This window comes from Canis lupus, chromosome 13, assembly GCF_048164855.1.
Source record: "Canis lupus baileyi chromosome 13, mCanLup2.hap1, whole genome shotgun sequence".
Taxonomy (NCBI): Eukaryota; Metazoa; Chordata; class Mammalia; order Carnivora; family Canidae; genus Canis; species Canis lupus.
The window spans coordinates 9,239,182-9,253,669 of record NC_132850.1 but is presented as its reverse complement, the minus strand read 5'-3'; the positions used below and the strand labels follow the sequence as shown (position 1 = coordinate 9,253,669).

The 14,488-nt window shown below is 69.1% G+C and overlaps 1 protein-coding gene across 7 annotated transcripts in view; it reads right to left on the bottom strand.

Moving 5' to 3' along the window:
- The window catches only part of CSMD2 (CUB and Sushi multiple domains 2), a 492,622-nt gene that overhangs the window by 219,916 nt on the left and 258,218 nt on the right, over positions 1 to 14,488 (bottom strand). For 6 of the 7 annotated variants that reach the window (XM_072772036.1, XM_072772037.1, XM_072772038.1 and 3 more), the window contains exons 11-12: positions 9,542 to 9,645; positions 6,856 to 6,968 (exon numbers count right to left, since the gene is read on the bottom strand). The exons of the other annotated variant lie outside the window; for it this stretch is intronic. In XM_072772036.1, the coding sequence (XP_072628137.1) occupies positions 6,856 to 6,968; positions 9,542 to 9,645 (217 nt within the window). The remainder of the gene's footprint in view (positions 1 to 6,855; positions 6,969 to 9,541; positions 9,646 to 14,488) is intronic. 7 annotated transcript variants of the gene reach the window in all.

The following is a 14,488-nucleotide window of genomic DNA, read 5'->3' as shown; positions in this document are numbered from 1 at the left end:
GGGCACCGGCACCGGGGCCACGAGGGCGCAGGGGACACAGTTGGGTACAGCTGCGCAGGGCCCTGGGCCCGTCCCGTCCCCCAAGCCCTCGGGGGCTGGGCGCGCGGACTCGAGGAAGGGGCTGGTGGGGGGGCTGGGGGCTGGGGGTGGCTTGGGAGGAAGCAGGAGCCAAGGGTGTGGCAGGGGCTCGGCTACGGGGGAGGGAGCGGGGCGGGGGATGGAGGGGCCAAGGGAGGGTGCGGCACGGCGGGCGGGAGGCCGGACCTCGGAGGTGCTGGGGTGCAGTCAGGGGGTGCGGGTGCTGAGGACAGTGAGGTCCAGCAGGGGATCGGCAGGACCTGGGGACGGTGACAGGAGGGCAAGAGCCGGACCTGGGCGAGCGTGAGGGCGGGGGAAGGGTGCCGGGCAGGCCGGGCCCAGCTGCTGTCCCTGGAGAGCGCTCCCAGCTCCCGGCTCTTGGGGCCCAGGGGTGGGGGTGGGGGTGAGGGTGAGGGTGGGGGCAGCCTCAGGGGAGGCAGGGCTGGGGCAGCCCCAGCAAAAGGGCAAAGGCACCGGAGTGCGTGTGCGGGGCCGCAGCAGGGCCGGGGCGGGGGCTTGGGGTTCTCAGCCCCTGGAGGCTGGGGGCTCTGTCCCTCCCTCCATCCGTCCCTCTGTCCGTCCCTCCGTCCCTCTCCCTACCGCCAAGCAGCTGCCCGCAGACCTAGGGTCTGCTTCCGAGATGCCCAGGCTTCCGCCCATGACCAGCCTCCGTCCCCTCCTGGGTTTTCCACTTTCCGATTCCAAATAGGACTCCCGCCCTGGGCCGAGGGGCCCCTCGGTTTCTCGGTTTCTCCTTCGTCTTTCCTTCTTGGTGCTGGTGCTCGCCGCCCTCTAGAGGGACCGACGCGGCCTTGGGGTCACCGCCCCCCGGCGCTGGGGGCACAGCAGGGGGAGGAGGACAGGGACCGGGGCCTCGTGGGCCCACACCGTGCCGGGCATGAGGGACACAGCGACCCCCCGGCTCCATCCACCCAGCACGGCGAGGCCTCACGATGACCATGCAGCTCGGGCAGCGAACGCGAGTGCAGATCCCGTGCCCACGCCACGCTCGGCAGCAGGTGGGGCTCTGGGGCCAGGCTGACGGCGGGGGCGGCGCTGGAAGCAGGGGCTCGGGCCGGGGCGCACCTGACGGGGCACCTCCCACCCTGAGGCCCCCGACCCCTCAGGCCGGCTCCCCGGTGGCCGTGGGGAGGAACCAGCGGCGGCACCGACGAGGCTCTAGATCTGCCCGTGGCACAACCGGGAGGCCTCGGGCACACCTGCCACGCTCCCGGGGCTCGTGTCGTCGTCAGCAGGATGGAAACGGTGCTCGCGCCGCGTCAGGGCGTGCTGGGGGCTCAATGGTGAAATCCGTGTGGGCTCGGAGGCCGCGGGCCCTCGAAAGCCTTTGTCTGCACAACCAGGGGTAGCGTCTATGCATGTCCGGCGGCCCAGGCCCACTGCCCACCGGCCCCGCTCCTGGCAAGCAATGGGCACGTCCTCGGAGCTCCAGACGACCCCGGCGGGGGGTGCCAGGACCCCGTGGCCCACATCTGTGTCTCGGCGGTCGTATGTCTCCCTGCAAGGCCTTCACGACGCTGACGGAGTCGGGGGGGAGGGGGCGGGGGGACGTTCTCTCTGGCCTGTCTCATTCCTCCAGGAGCTGGTCGGGGACGTGGGGGCCAGGGCGCACCTCCGAGCCGTGTGCAGCTCCCCACCCCGGAGCTGGCTGTCGGCTCTGTGGATGTCCGGGCAGACCGTCCCGCTGGGTTTCTCCTCCACGTCATCACGCAGGTCGCCGCTGCTGCATGGGCGGCCTGCTGACCCTGCCGACCCGATGGCGCGGCCTCCTGTGCCGTCGCCCCCGCCCGGGGCCGGCCAGACCAGGGTGCAGCCCGGCTGCCCCCAGAGCGGGCTCCCGCCACCCGCCTCTCATGGACCCTGGCTCCTGGTGCCGAGCGGGCTTCACGGGGCTCACGGAGACGCAGTGTGCGTGCTGGGAGCTCTGGGCGCTTCCTGGCTGCAGCTCGGGCGCGGGGGCCGCTCAGCTCCCGGCGATGCCGGAGGCGGCACGGGCGTCCCGAGCACAGCAGGCTCGATGCTGGAAGCGGCCACGCGCACAAGGCAAAGGAAGGATCCGGAAAGGGGGGGGAGCCAGCGACGCCAGTCCGTGGCTCGTGGCCTTCCTTCTGGCCCGTGCAAGGCCGAGGCTGCTGGAAGCTCAGTGCGCCCTCTGCGGAGTGGAGCTCGGCTATCCTCCCGCATGCCTTGGCCCTCCTGCCCCCACGCTGTCCTCTCGGGGACGTCTGGCCAGCCGCTTGGCAGCCGCTGTGCCGGCCTCAGCCTCCGACGCCCGCTCCTCCAGGAAGCCTTCCCGGACGCCCTCGAGCCGGCTTAGCCCCCTCCCTGGTACCTCCCCAGCTTCCTGCACGTTCCCGACTCTACTGAACGCTGGCTGAGACTTGGGTGGAGGCACAGACCGTCTTCCTGTCCTTGGGGCCCCAGCGTCCCAAATGGGGGACCACGCACGTGGCACCACGCACGAGGCTCTGGGACAACGAGGACCACGGGTGCCCTCCCCTGGGCGTCCTCCCTGCACCGCGTCTGACCCGCCCGAGTATCTACAGGGCCAGGGGCCGGGCTCCTTTGTCCCCCGTGCCGGCCAAATCCCCCAACACAGCCTTCGGCTGCCGGATTCCAGGCTCTGAGTCAGGAGGCGAGGAGACTCCCAGATTGATGCTAAAACTTGTTAGCAAGTTGTATGTAATTTTATAATGTTTCTGGTAAGTGCTAATTGCCTGTTCCTTAAATATTTCTTGTTCTACTGGGAAGCAAAGCAATTGCAACTATGAATGCATTTCCTACAGCTGGCTGCCCCCTCGGAGGGGGCTGGATTTCCAGGCTCCGGGAGCTCAGGCTTTGAGGGCGCCGGAGCTGCCTCCCCGACCCTGACCTGCGACTGTGACACGCAGGACGGGGAGCGTTTCTAGACAAAGGACCCCCTCGTTCTCCCACCCCGGGGCTCAGGCTTCTAGTGAGGGGAGGGGTGGCCCAGCGGTGCCAGCTGCCAACCCCGAGGAGGCCGGGGCAGATGACCATGGGGCCGGGAGTCCCTGGAGGGGGGCGGGCTCTGCCCACGGATGCCTCAGGCCACCTGTGCGAAGTGAGATGGCAGGTACCCGCCTCCCCCCCCCCCCCGCCGCCCCGCTGGGCCAGGGCGTCTCACGGGGAAGAATCCCCCAGACGCTGGGCAGAGGGACCCGAGGCTTCAGGCCGGGCTGTAGGCTGGGAGGGGAGCTGCAGGCCAAGGGGAGCGGACTCTGGACGGGGCTGTTCACGGAGCACATCCCAGCTGCTGGCCGGAGTCGGGATTCACTACAGGAGCCCTGGGACGACCCCTGAGGGCATCTTATTAGCCCCTCTTCACAGGTGAGAACACTCGGGGTCGGGGACGTGGAGGGGGGATGCCCAGGATTAGGGATGTGGAGGGGGGGACACCCGGGATTAGGGATGCAGAGAGGGGACGCAGAGGGGGGACGTGGAGGGATGCATTAGGGATGCGGATGGATTAGGGATGGATTAGGGATGCGGAGGGGGGATGCGGAGAGGGGATGCGGGGGGAGGGGACTCCTGGGATTAGGGACGCAGAGGGGGGACGCCCGGGATTAGGGACATGGAGGGGGGACTCCTGGGATTAGGGACGCAGAGGGGGGCGCCCAGGATTAGAGACATGGAGAGGGGACGCCCGGGATTAGGAACGTGGAGGGGGGACGCCTAGGATAGGGATGTGGAGGGGGGACGCCCAGTATTAGAGACATGGAGGGGGGATGCCCGGGATTAGGGATGGGGAGGGGGAGATGCCCAGGATTAGAGACACGGAGGGGGGACGCCCGGGATTAGGGATACAGATGGGGGACGCCCAGGATTAGGGACGTGGAGGGGGGACGCCCGGGATTAGGGACGCGGAGGGGGGATGCCTGGGATTAGGGACGCGGAAGGGGGATGCCTGGGATTAGGGATGCGGAGGGGGGATGCCCGGGATTAGGGATGTGGATGGGGGAACGCCCAGGATTAGGGACGTGGAGGGGGGATGCCCGGGATTAGGGACGTGGAGGGGGGACGCCTGGGATTAGGGATGTGGAGTGGGGACGCCCGGGATTAGGGATGCCTGGGATTAGGGATGTGGAGGCAGATCAGGGACATGGAGGTTGGAACACCCAGGATTAGGGATGGAGAGACTGGCTAAGAGCACACACAGGGCCAGGGAGGCCCCGAGGACACCCGGTCTGTTGGACCGAGGCCCGGGGGCCGTGGAGGGTCCGGGCGGGTGACGCTGGGAGGCTGCAGGACGGCGGCGTGACTGTTGTGTAGGAAGTCGTCCTGTGTGAACCGAGCGCTCCTGCACCTACGCTGGCTCGGCCTGCGGGCCTGACGTGGACACACTGTGCGTCTGCCGAGGAGCCGCAGCACGGCTGGATAGACCCGGGAGCTCAGCGTGGACGGTGCTGAGTCCCCAACTCACCTGGTGAGGTGCTCACCTCCTCTGTGGCTAGAGCCAGAGACGGGGCCTCTACGGCCCCTTGAGCCGTCGGGCGGGGTCACATCCACAGGATCCGGGTCCTTGTGAGAGGCGCCTCCAGGAGCTCGTGCTCTGTGTCTCCCGGGGCCAGCGCCCGGGCCTGGTGGCACAGCGGGGAGGCGGCCACGTGCAGCGAGCGCGCGGACAGCGAGGCGGCCACACCCTGGTCGTGCAGCTCTGGCCTTCAGAACCCCCACAGAACGGATTCCTACCCCGGCTCCTGGCCCATGGGACCGTGTCACGCGGCCCGTGGGGATTCACGACGTACGAAAACACCAAACCCCAGCTGCCTGGCACGCGGAACCCAGGCTCGCGCCCACTTCCTGGGGCACAGCTTTGGCTTCTACGGGCTTTTCCAAGGAACTGAAATTCTGCGACTCTCGTGGCCTCTGCAGCCAAAGGGACACGGAGTGGAATCCGAGGTCCCACGGGTCCTGGCCCTGATGTGATGTGACGAGGCAGGACGTCATCCCTCCGAGGTCAGGTCCCCCCGACAGGAGGAGCAGCCGTGGGCCAGCCGGGACCCGCATGTGGCCGGCAGCTTCTCCACCCGTGGCTCAGCTGTGACGCCGGGTCCCAAGCGGGCTTGCGGGGACCAGGGGGGATGACAGGAGGGACGGGGCGGTCCCTGGGGCCACCCAAGCCACGGGACTCTGTGGGAAACCCTTGAGAAAATGGGAACGAAGCTTCCGGCACATGACAGGCGCTCAGCGGTCCGTCCTCTTGTTCTCCGGTGACATTGTGCCAGACGCGCCCGAGCCCGCTTCCCACCCGACAGCCCCTCACATACACTGATGCAGCTCCCCCCTCCGGGAACACTTGCAGGGTCTCTCCACCGTCCCCCCGGCTTGGACTCGGCCCCCGACGAAGCCCACCCCGACACCCTGGGTAACCTCTAGGTGCTGACTCTGAGCCCACCTCCCCCACCCGGGTGACTCGGCCGCGAGCTCCCCTGCGGGTCACCGCGCGGACTGCAGTGACGTTGCCCCGTCCTGGCTGCGCTATCGACGTCTCATCCGCGCCGCTGATAAAATATGGGCAGACTAGGGGCTTGGGGTGGTGCCCAGACCGCCGGGCACGTTCGGGGCTGAGCATCCAGAGGACCTCGGATGTGGGGGAGACGCCTGGAGCCCCGAGTCCAAGCCCTTCCCTGCCCCCCAGTAGTGCGCGTCAGAGCTCAGCCCTGAACCCGGGTCTCCAGCCGCTGTGTGCCGACCTGATGCGTCTGCACTTGCCCTGCACCCGCACCGTCACATCCGAGCACCCTGGACCCTCACCGAGGCCCCGTGACCCGGGTGCACGTGAACAGAGCCCCAGAGAGGCCTGCGGTCGCCCCCGTGCCCCCCGCCGACCAGCCTCCCCCGGCAAGACCCTTGTGCAGCCGGTCCTCCAGTCGCCTCGCGGCCGGTTACCGGGCCCTGAATGGGGTGCAGGAGCTGGGGCCCCCTCCCCGCCGCCCGGGCTTCCAGGAGCCGCCACCGCGCCTTCTCGACTCTAGGCTGGCCTTCCCGGGGGGGCCTTTGCAGAGGCTGCTTGAGGGCCGCCTGCCCCCGTGTCTGAGCTCCCACGGGCTGCGTGCCACGCGTGTGCTTTACCCGTAGCTCCTCCCATGTGTCCTGCGTCACCGCCGGGTGTGGGCCGTCGCCAGGGCTCAGAGCTGATGCGTCTGCCCCAGCACCCGGCCTGCCCACCCGATGCCCGGGGGACGCCTTCGGTCCCCGTCGCTGCGGACACCGGCGTCAGCAGTCATCAGCAACAGGCAGTCGGGAAGCCTGCGGAAGGCTGGGGGGCATCTGCTGGGCCCAGGGCTCTCTGCTCCCTGGACGCTTGGCTCCCGACATCCGGGGCACCCTCCTTTGATCCCCCTCAGGCCACCAGCAGTGCACATCCTTCGGCAGCCCTGCGCTTGGTCACTCAGCGCTGCGACACCCACGCGCAGCGGCTGGGGAAGCTCCCAAAGCTGATGGGGGGCTTTAAAGGTCGCCACAAGCCAGGTACGGATGCAGATGTAAGCACGTACATGCCTGGTGCTGCGCGGCCTGCGCCTCAATCCCAGGAAACCCCCCAAACCAGCCGGGGGGACCCACCGGCCGACGGAGGCTGAGGCTCGGACAACATGAGCAACATGCCTACAGGGGGTGGGGGGCCGGGAAGCCAGTGTGGGGCACGGTCGGGATTCGAACCCAGGGCCAGAGGGCCCCACATGCGCAACTCGAGCCGGACTCTGGAGCGAGGGTGTCAGGTCCCCCAGCAGTTACCTTCGTACGAGGCCTTGAATCCCAGGGAGCTGCCGCTGCCATCGGTTTGGAAGAGGAGCCACATTTGATGGTTGGTGCTGACGATGAGGTCTGGGACCGAGGTGCCCGTGAGGCTGTCGGGAGACAGAGCGTTAGAGGCGTGACCCCCCCACGGTGCAGAAGCCCGGCCCTCACCCCCGGGGCCCCGCGGCTCGTGCACAGGGGCTGGGACCCTCACTGCCGCCTGCTCCGGCCACGGGCAGGGCCTAGGCCGACCCGGGCTTGCTCACCGGGCATCTGTGCCCTGACCCTGCTGCCGGCGGGTGTAATGAGGGCTGTCTACACCCAGGCCACCGGGGCCGCCCGCGTGGACCGCCGCAGGGACACGGAGCCCCATCCCCGGGGCCCTGCCTTCCTCCTAGGGAGCCGTGCCCCTCCTTTCCCCGCAGAAACACACGCTCCCACACACGAAGCTACTCTTAGCATCCCGCCCGCACCCCAGGGCCACATCCTCTCCGAAGAATAGAGTTCAAGCATGGGGAGGGCGGATTTGGCTCCCGTTTACCCGACACCTTCCAAGCGGGTGGTTTTCCATCCGTTACCTCTAGGGACCCTGTTAGCCCAGGGAGGGAGGGACTGCGTCGCCCCCACTGCACAGGCGGGAAGACAAGGGTGCGGAACGGGCCGCGGCCTCCCCGAGGTCAGCGCGAGGGGCGGTGGCACGGCCGGGGTCCGAGGCGAGGGCGGGGAGGCTGGGCCTCCCGTTGCTGCTGGGACTGGACGAGTCACCCCGGTGTGGACGGTGCGACCTGATAGGGGTTCTCGCTCTCTGCTCTGATCCGGGGTTCCCAAGCTTGGGGGCGCCACGGAGTAGGAGTGCCAGGGGCTGGGGCGGATCCTGCAGCCAGTAAGGACGCCGGAGGCTCAGCTGGGCCGGCTCTGGCTCCGGGAGCAGATGCGTGTGACCCAGTCATGGCCACGAAGGAGGCCAAACACTCGGTGTGTTTCCCCGGAGTCAGGGGCTGACGCTGACCTCACGGCCCCGAGGGCGGGGGAGAGCCCGGGCGGCACAGGCTGTTGCTCATGGGACCTGCTGTGAGCCCCGCGGTCCCGAGCCCCGAGCTCTGTCATTCTGTGTTAAGCAACGAGATGGTGGCGAGGAGGCGTTTCCAGCTCCGCGGCTGCCAGGTGCCCTCTGTGGCAGAGCTCACCAGGATGCTTGTCCCGGGAGGACCCGGAGCCAGGATCCGGGCCTTCTCTCTCTCTTTTTTTTTTTTTAATTTAATTTAAATTTTTATTTTTTATTTTTTTATTTTTTGGATCCGGGCCTTCTGAGCAGAGGGAGCTGCTGCACTGCACGGGCCGGGGAGCGAGGGAGGAGGGCACTTGCGTCCCGTGCCCACTGGCCTGGGCTGCGGAGGACGCGTCACCGTGGCCTCATCCTGGTTCCGGGGACACAGCCTTAGGGGCCGTCACTGTCTCAGCCGCTGGATTCAACAAAGCGGGCGGCCCTTCCCTGCGCGGAGTGGCCTCGTCCCGTCAGCCGACGGCCTGCAGGGCAGCCTCCTCCGGGGTCCAGAGCCCGCGGGCCTTCGCCCTCATCAACTTTCCCGGTCCCCGGTTTGCAGACTCCCTGCAGGTCTCGGGGCCTGTGGGTCCCCATCGGTGAGGGAACTGACGCCTCACAGCAAACCCCTGGCTGTCACACGTAGACCCGACCGGCTCCGTTTCCCCAGAGGATCCGGGTTAACGTGGCGGCGCAGGCTGCGGGGAGGACGCTCACAGGTGCGCAGCCCGGTCCGTGGGCCGGGGAGGTTCCGTGTTGCCGCCGTGGCAGTGGGTCACCTCGTGCATCACGTAACTGCCCCGACGGGCTCTGCTCTGACAGGTGTGGGGAGGCGGGGACGTGCCCAGGGCGGCAGGGCCCCGGCACGAGGCAGCGGGGGCCCAAGAGCCATTGGCCTTCGGCATGAACAGCGGAGGGCGCTGGCCCGGGGGCCGCCGGCGGGGAGCGTAGGGCACGGGCCGCCGTCCTGCATGAAGCAGGATTGCAAGGCTGCTACGGCCACCACCCGGCCGGGCCACCCTGGGCCTGACCCCACCCGCTAAGTGGGGGTAACACCATGAGACCCCTGATGTGGACGGTCCCCCACCGGGCACCTGGGCACATGGTCGACGTGGGGTATCAGTGAGGCCTGCCCCCCCGTCCCCCCGACCTGGGCAACGGAGATGAGCATGCTCTGCCTCTAGGCCAGGCTGCCGGTGGTCGGCCCAGGCGAGGGACCCAAGATGCCGCAGAGGGGATCCCTAGCCCGCGCAGGCCTGGACTGGACCACACGACGCCAGCCTGCCTTGGCTGGGGAAACGCGCCCCTGGGTGCACACCCCTGCAAAGTCCTCCCAGGGCTCCAGCGTGCGGCGAGGCCACCGGGACCCGGCGCCATCCCCACCGAGGTCAGACCTTGCAGGGTGGACGTGGCCTCGGGGACAAGCTGGGGCAGGAGCAGGGCGCACCCACGGAACTGGAGCCCTGGCGCCCGAGTCGCCGTCCTGCACGCTCTCCCTGCGGCGCCCGCGGACCGTTGGCCACGGCTGCTTCCTGTGGTTGGATGGGCCCCATGCCGCAGCCCTGAGGGGACCCCGTGCACGTCCCCCCCCCCCCACGGCCAGGCCGCCTGCCCTCCCGACGGCAGCCCCGCCTCACTTACACGTAGAGCACCGTCTTCTGGTCCCCGTCCTGGCCGCCGTCCCCGACCGTCAGGGTGTCGTAGCCCCTCTCCAAGTCAAAGTCCTCAAAGGCCAGCTTGATCACCTGGGGAGGGAGCAGGGGTCAGGCAGCGGGCAGGGCTGCGGGGGTCGGCAAGGGCCTCCCCGACGCCAGCCTCCCCACCTGCCGCCCACCCGCGTCCATGCCGCCTCCTGCAGGAGGAACCGCTTCTCTCCAGGCTGGACAGTCCCTGGGGTCCCCTCAGGTTCTCCAGAGTCCGGCCAACCTGGGGCTGCTGTGGCAACGCCAGGCGCACGTGGCCGCCCGCAAGATCAGATCCTCCCTCCGCGCTGCACAGACGTCCCCGGGACGGTGGCCGATGTCCAGGCCTCACGTGGAACCTCAGCTGCCTCCCCCCGCCCCCGGCAGGCCCCGCTGGAGCGCCTCTCAGCCTCCCCTCCACCTGCTTCTCTCCATCTGCTTCTGTTCCTTCGTTGGCTAAATGAAGGTTCCAGGAAGGAGGTTTCAGTGAGGTTCTCCTTCCTGGTCTCAGCCTGGCCTCCCACAGGATTTACTAGGCTCATAGCACGAGCCCGGCTCAGGACGCGGGTTTCCAGTCAGTGCGGGCCCGTCCTGGACAGGCAGGGAGCCAGCACGTCTGCGCCGGGGGATGGCGGCCCTGTGAGGGCTGCAGGTGCACGGGGCCCTGGGGCTCAGGCTCGCAGGGGACAACAGGGGGACCATCCATAGGGCTGTAGGTGCACAGGGCCTGGGGCTCCTGGAGCCTGAAGGGGGGGGCAGGAGGACCATCCATATGGCTGCAGGTGCACGGGGCCTGGGGCTTGTGGAGCCTGCAAGGGGGCAGCAGGGGGACCGTCCATATGGGGACCATCCCCATAAGGCTGCAGGTGCGTGGGGGCCTGGGGCTCACGGAGCCTGAAGTGGGGGTAGGGGGACCATCCCCATAAGGCTGCAGGTGCAAGGGGCCTGGGGCTCGTGGAGCCTGCAGGGGGACCGTCTGTAGGGCTACAGGTGCGCGGGGGCCTGGGGCTTAGGCTTGCAGGGGGCAACAGGGGGACCGTCTGTAGGGCTGCAGGTGCGTGGGGGCCTGGGGCTCCTGGAGCCTGAATGGGGGGCAGGGGGACCATGCATAGGTCTGCAGGTATGCAGGGGGCTGGGGCTCAGGCTCACAGAGCTTGTGGGGGGCAGCAGGGGGACCGTCCATAGGGCTGCAGGTGCACAGGGTCTGGGGCTCATGGAGCCTGCGGGGGCGGGGCAGCAGGGGGACCTTCTGTAGGGCTGCAGGTGCATGGGGGCCTGGGGCTCACAGAGCCTGCAAGGGGGCAGCAGGGGGACCAGCCGTGAGGGTGCTTGGCCTTCCGAAGGCCGCGGGGGCCGGTCAGGCCCCGGGGGAGGCTGGGAGAGGCAGGGTCGCTGTGAGGAGGCGCGGTCTGGGCATGGATGGGATGCCCCAGAACAGGTGCCCACTGTCCCCGAAGCTCCGCCCCACGCGCACGGCCGTGCTGTTTCCCTCGGGGACAGTGGCTGGGCCTCCAGTGCAGGGGGGCGGCTGCAGAAGGTGCAGGACTTGAGAGGTTTGCCTGGAGCTAAGTGCAAAGGGCCTTAAAATCTCCCTTGGCCGAAGAGCCAGGGTTTCCCCTGGGGGGTGGGGGGGCGGGCGTTTTCAACAGTAGGTGGCAGACGCTCGCAGGTGTTTGAGGAGCACGTTGGCCGGTGGCTGCAGGGGTGGACACGGGTGTGGCAGCAGTCGGGTGGGTGAGGGAGGAGGGCGATGGGGGCGTGCGTGGGGCCCAGTGCGGGGCGCAGGTGCAGTGGGACATGGGGGCCGAGCGCGTACGGCGGGGCCGGGGCCGCGCGCCTCCTGTGGCCAACCTGGACCTCCTTCTGTCGGTTTCCAGTTTAAAAGTCTTTCCATTTGTACCTGAGGTCGCGAAGCTACAGGGGAAGGGAGCCTGGGGTGCACGGCCTGCCCCCTGCACACGCCGCCGTCCCCCCCTCCCCGGACCAGCACGTGGTTCCCTGGACTTCGTTCCATTCCTCACTTTGTCTCTGGTTTCCTCCCCCACGACCGTCTGTTTCTTAAAGTCCACGTCCGGGCGAGTCACCGGTGCTTGTGCTTCTCAGACCCCTCTGCTCGGCCTCCTGCCCTCTAGCCCTGTCCCCGTCCCTGTCAAGGCGAGCTTTCCTCCAGGGCGAGCCACGAGCCACCAGCTGCGGGTGCGCGTTTGTGCCTCGGGTCCCGGGGGAGGCGCCGGGCTTCCTTCCGGAGGAGCCGACCGCTCCCGGGGACCGTGTTTCCTTATGGTGCAAGCATCCTGGGTGCAAACCTACGTGCACGAGGGGCACGGCCCCGGCCCTGCTGCCCCCGGCCCCGCAGGAGCCCCCGCCACGCATCGCGCACCCCATCCTGGGGCCCCCGCCCGGCCTGCCGAGCCCGGCTCCCCCAACGCCCCTCTCTGCGGCACCTCTGGGGTGAACACCCGCGAGCATAGGACAGGGCAGCGGAGCCGAGGATGCTTCCCTAGGAAGGCGAAGCCTGTCTGGGTGTGGACAGGAGCCCGAGCTTGGACATGCGTGAGGAAGGGGAGCAGGACCATCCTGGCAGACAGAGCGGCGGGCGGACCGGCGGAGCCACGGAAGGCGACTCGCCCAGGGATGGGGCCGCGGGAGGACCGGGGCGCACGGTAGGCGAGGCCTCTGCGCGGCTGGGGCTGTGCCCTGACCGCCATGGGGGTGATGGGCCACCTGGGAGCCACGGCCGGACAGCGCCTCTGCACCAGGAGCAGGAGCACTGAGGGACGGTGGAAACAGGGGAGCCGGGGGAGCGGGGGAGGGCAGGCAGGGGTGTGGAGGAGCCAGGAGCACAGGGGGTGGGGCAGCCAGGGGTGAGGAGGGCGGGGCAGCAGCGGGGGCAGCTCCAGGCACAGAGGGAACACCTGTTGGCCTTGGGGGGCCTTAGCCCTTTCGGTTTCCCCTGTGGGACAAGCTCAGCCCATACTCCCTGCAGCCCAACCGCATCATCCAGACCATCTGCTTACACTGCCCTCCGTCCCCCTCACCCTGGTCCTGTCCACACCGCCCTCCTCCCCCTCACCCTGGTCCATCCACACCACCCTCTGTCCCCACACCCTGGTCCTGTCTACACTGCCCTCCTCCCCCTCCCCCTGGTCCACTAGCCCTGTGGGTCCCAACCCCAGCCCTGTCCTGCCGGCCCAGGCTCTCCTCCCGCCAGCACCGACCCCGTGCGGGGCCCTGCTCAGAGCAGTTCCCATACCAGCCTGGGGAGCCCAGGTGCCCAGCTGCCCCCTCCCCCTCCCCCTCCCACCTTCCCGAGCTCTAGGCTCCATCCCAGCCCCGAAGGCCCGAGCCTCTGGCCGCCGTGGCCTCTGCACGCGGTAAGGCTGCAGACGCGCTCTCCCGCCAGAGCCTCGGGGTGCAGGACCCTGGTCACCGCGCCACCTCCGGATGGCGACTAGACCATCACGCCTGCGCTGGGAGCCTTGCTTAGGGGGCCGGCCCGGAGCCCTAGAGGGACTCGCATCACCACTTAGGGCAGCCCCGTCCCCGCGGGAGCGATCACGGTTAGTAGAGGGCAGGACACACACTGCACTGCGGGTGCGGGACCGGCGTCGGCCCTCTCCTGGGCGGCCCGGTGTATGGCCAGGCTGTCCCGCGGTCACGGCGTGGCGTGCCCATCAAGCGGCTGCCGCAGGGGCATCCGAGGCCAGACGGTGGTGGCCGCCCGTGAAGCAGGCAGGACGCGGCGGCTGGGGCACTCGGCCAGTGCCCCTGTCCCAGAGCGGGAAGCTGGCCGTCACCCGGGACGCAGGCCCGTGTGGGCAGGGTCTCGCTGCCGGCCGTTCACAGCCTGGTCTCTGCGGAGGGCACGGGGTGGCGACGCCGGGGTCCCAGGCACAGGCACCCAGAGGCTGCTGGAGGCACGGAGGGAGGTGCGATGGGGCGCACGCCGGCCTTGGGACTCTGCTGTCCCGGAAACCAGGCACCTGTGAGCCTCGCAGCAGCACGTCCCTCCTGCACCGCCCACGGCCACCCACGGCCACCCATGGCCACCCCGGGCGCAGAAGGCTGCATCCTCACATGCTAACCTGCCAACTGTCACCCTCACGACAAAGCTCAGCATCGTGGCGAGGCCACCAGAGGCCGACACGGCCTGGCCTGTGCTTCCCCCCTGCCGGGCTCCGGCACCACATGCTACCCCACGGCCCGCAGCCCTCCCGGGGCTCCCAGGGCTCGGTGTGAGCCCGACGCCCGCCCGCTGCTGTGTGAACGCTGCTCAGGGCACTGACGGGCGTGGGCAGGAAGGGCACTCCCTGTTCCGGGGCAGGCCTGCTGGGGGGGCCCTGGCCGGGACCTGCTGGGCGCCCAAGGGGGGGCACGGGGGTCTGGGGGAGGGGGGATGGGAAGCCAGTGGGCAGCGGGCCTCAGCCCAGGATGGGAGGCAGGGCTGGCGTCCCTGCGCAGGCCGAGGGGAAGCCCAGGGCGACATGGACAAGGTTCCGAGGCTCCGGAGCTCTGGCCACGGCCACATGAGATTTGGGGGCCTGAGGGTGACGGACTCACATGCAAGCACTGGCCCCTTCACCCACTGGTTGATGGATTCACTTACTCACTCGGTCCTGCAACAGTTAAACTGCACTCACCGTGTGGGGGCTTTGGGGGGGAACACAGGGAGGTGAACGTGGCCACTGCCCAGAGAACTCATGGGCCAGAAGAGTGGGTGCGTGGGTATGTGGAGGCATAGGAGGGGGACAGGGTGGGGAGGTGCTGGGGTCGGGGAGCATGGGGAGGGCACAGGGTGGGGGGGAGGTGCTGGGGTCGGGGAGCAGGGGGAGGGCACAGGGTCGGGGGGAGGTGCTGGGGTCGGGGAGCACGGGGAGGGCACAGGGTGGGGGGGAGGTGTTGGGGT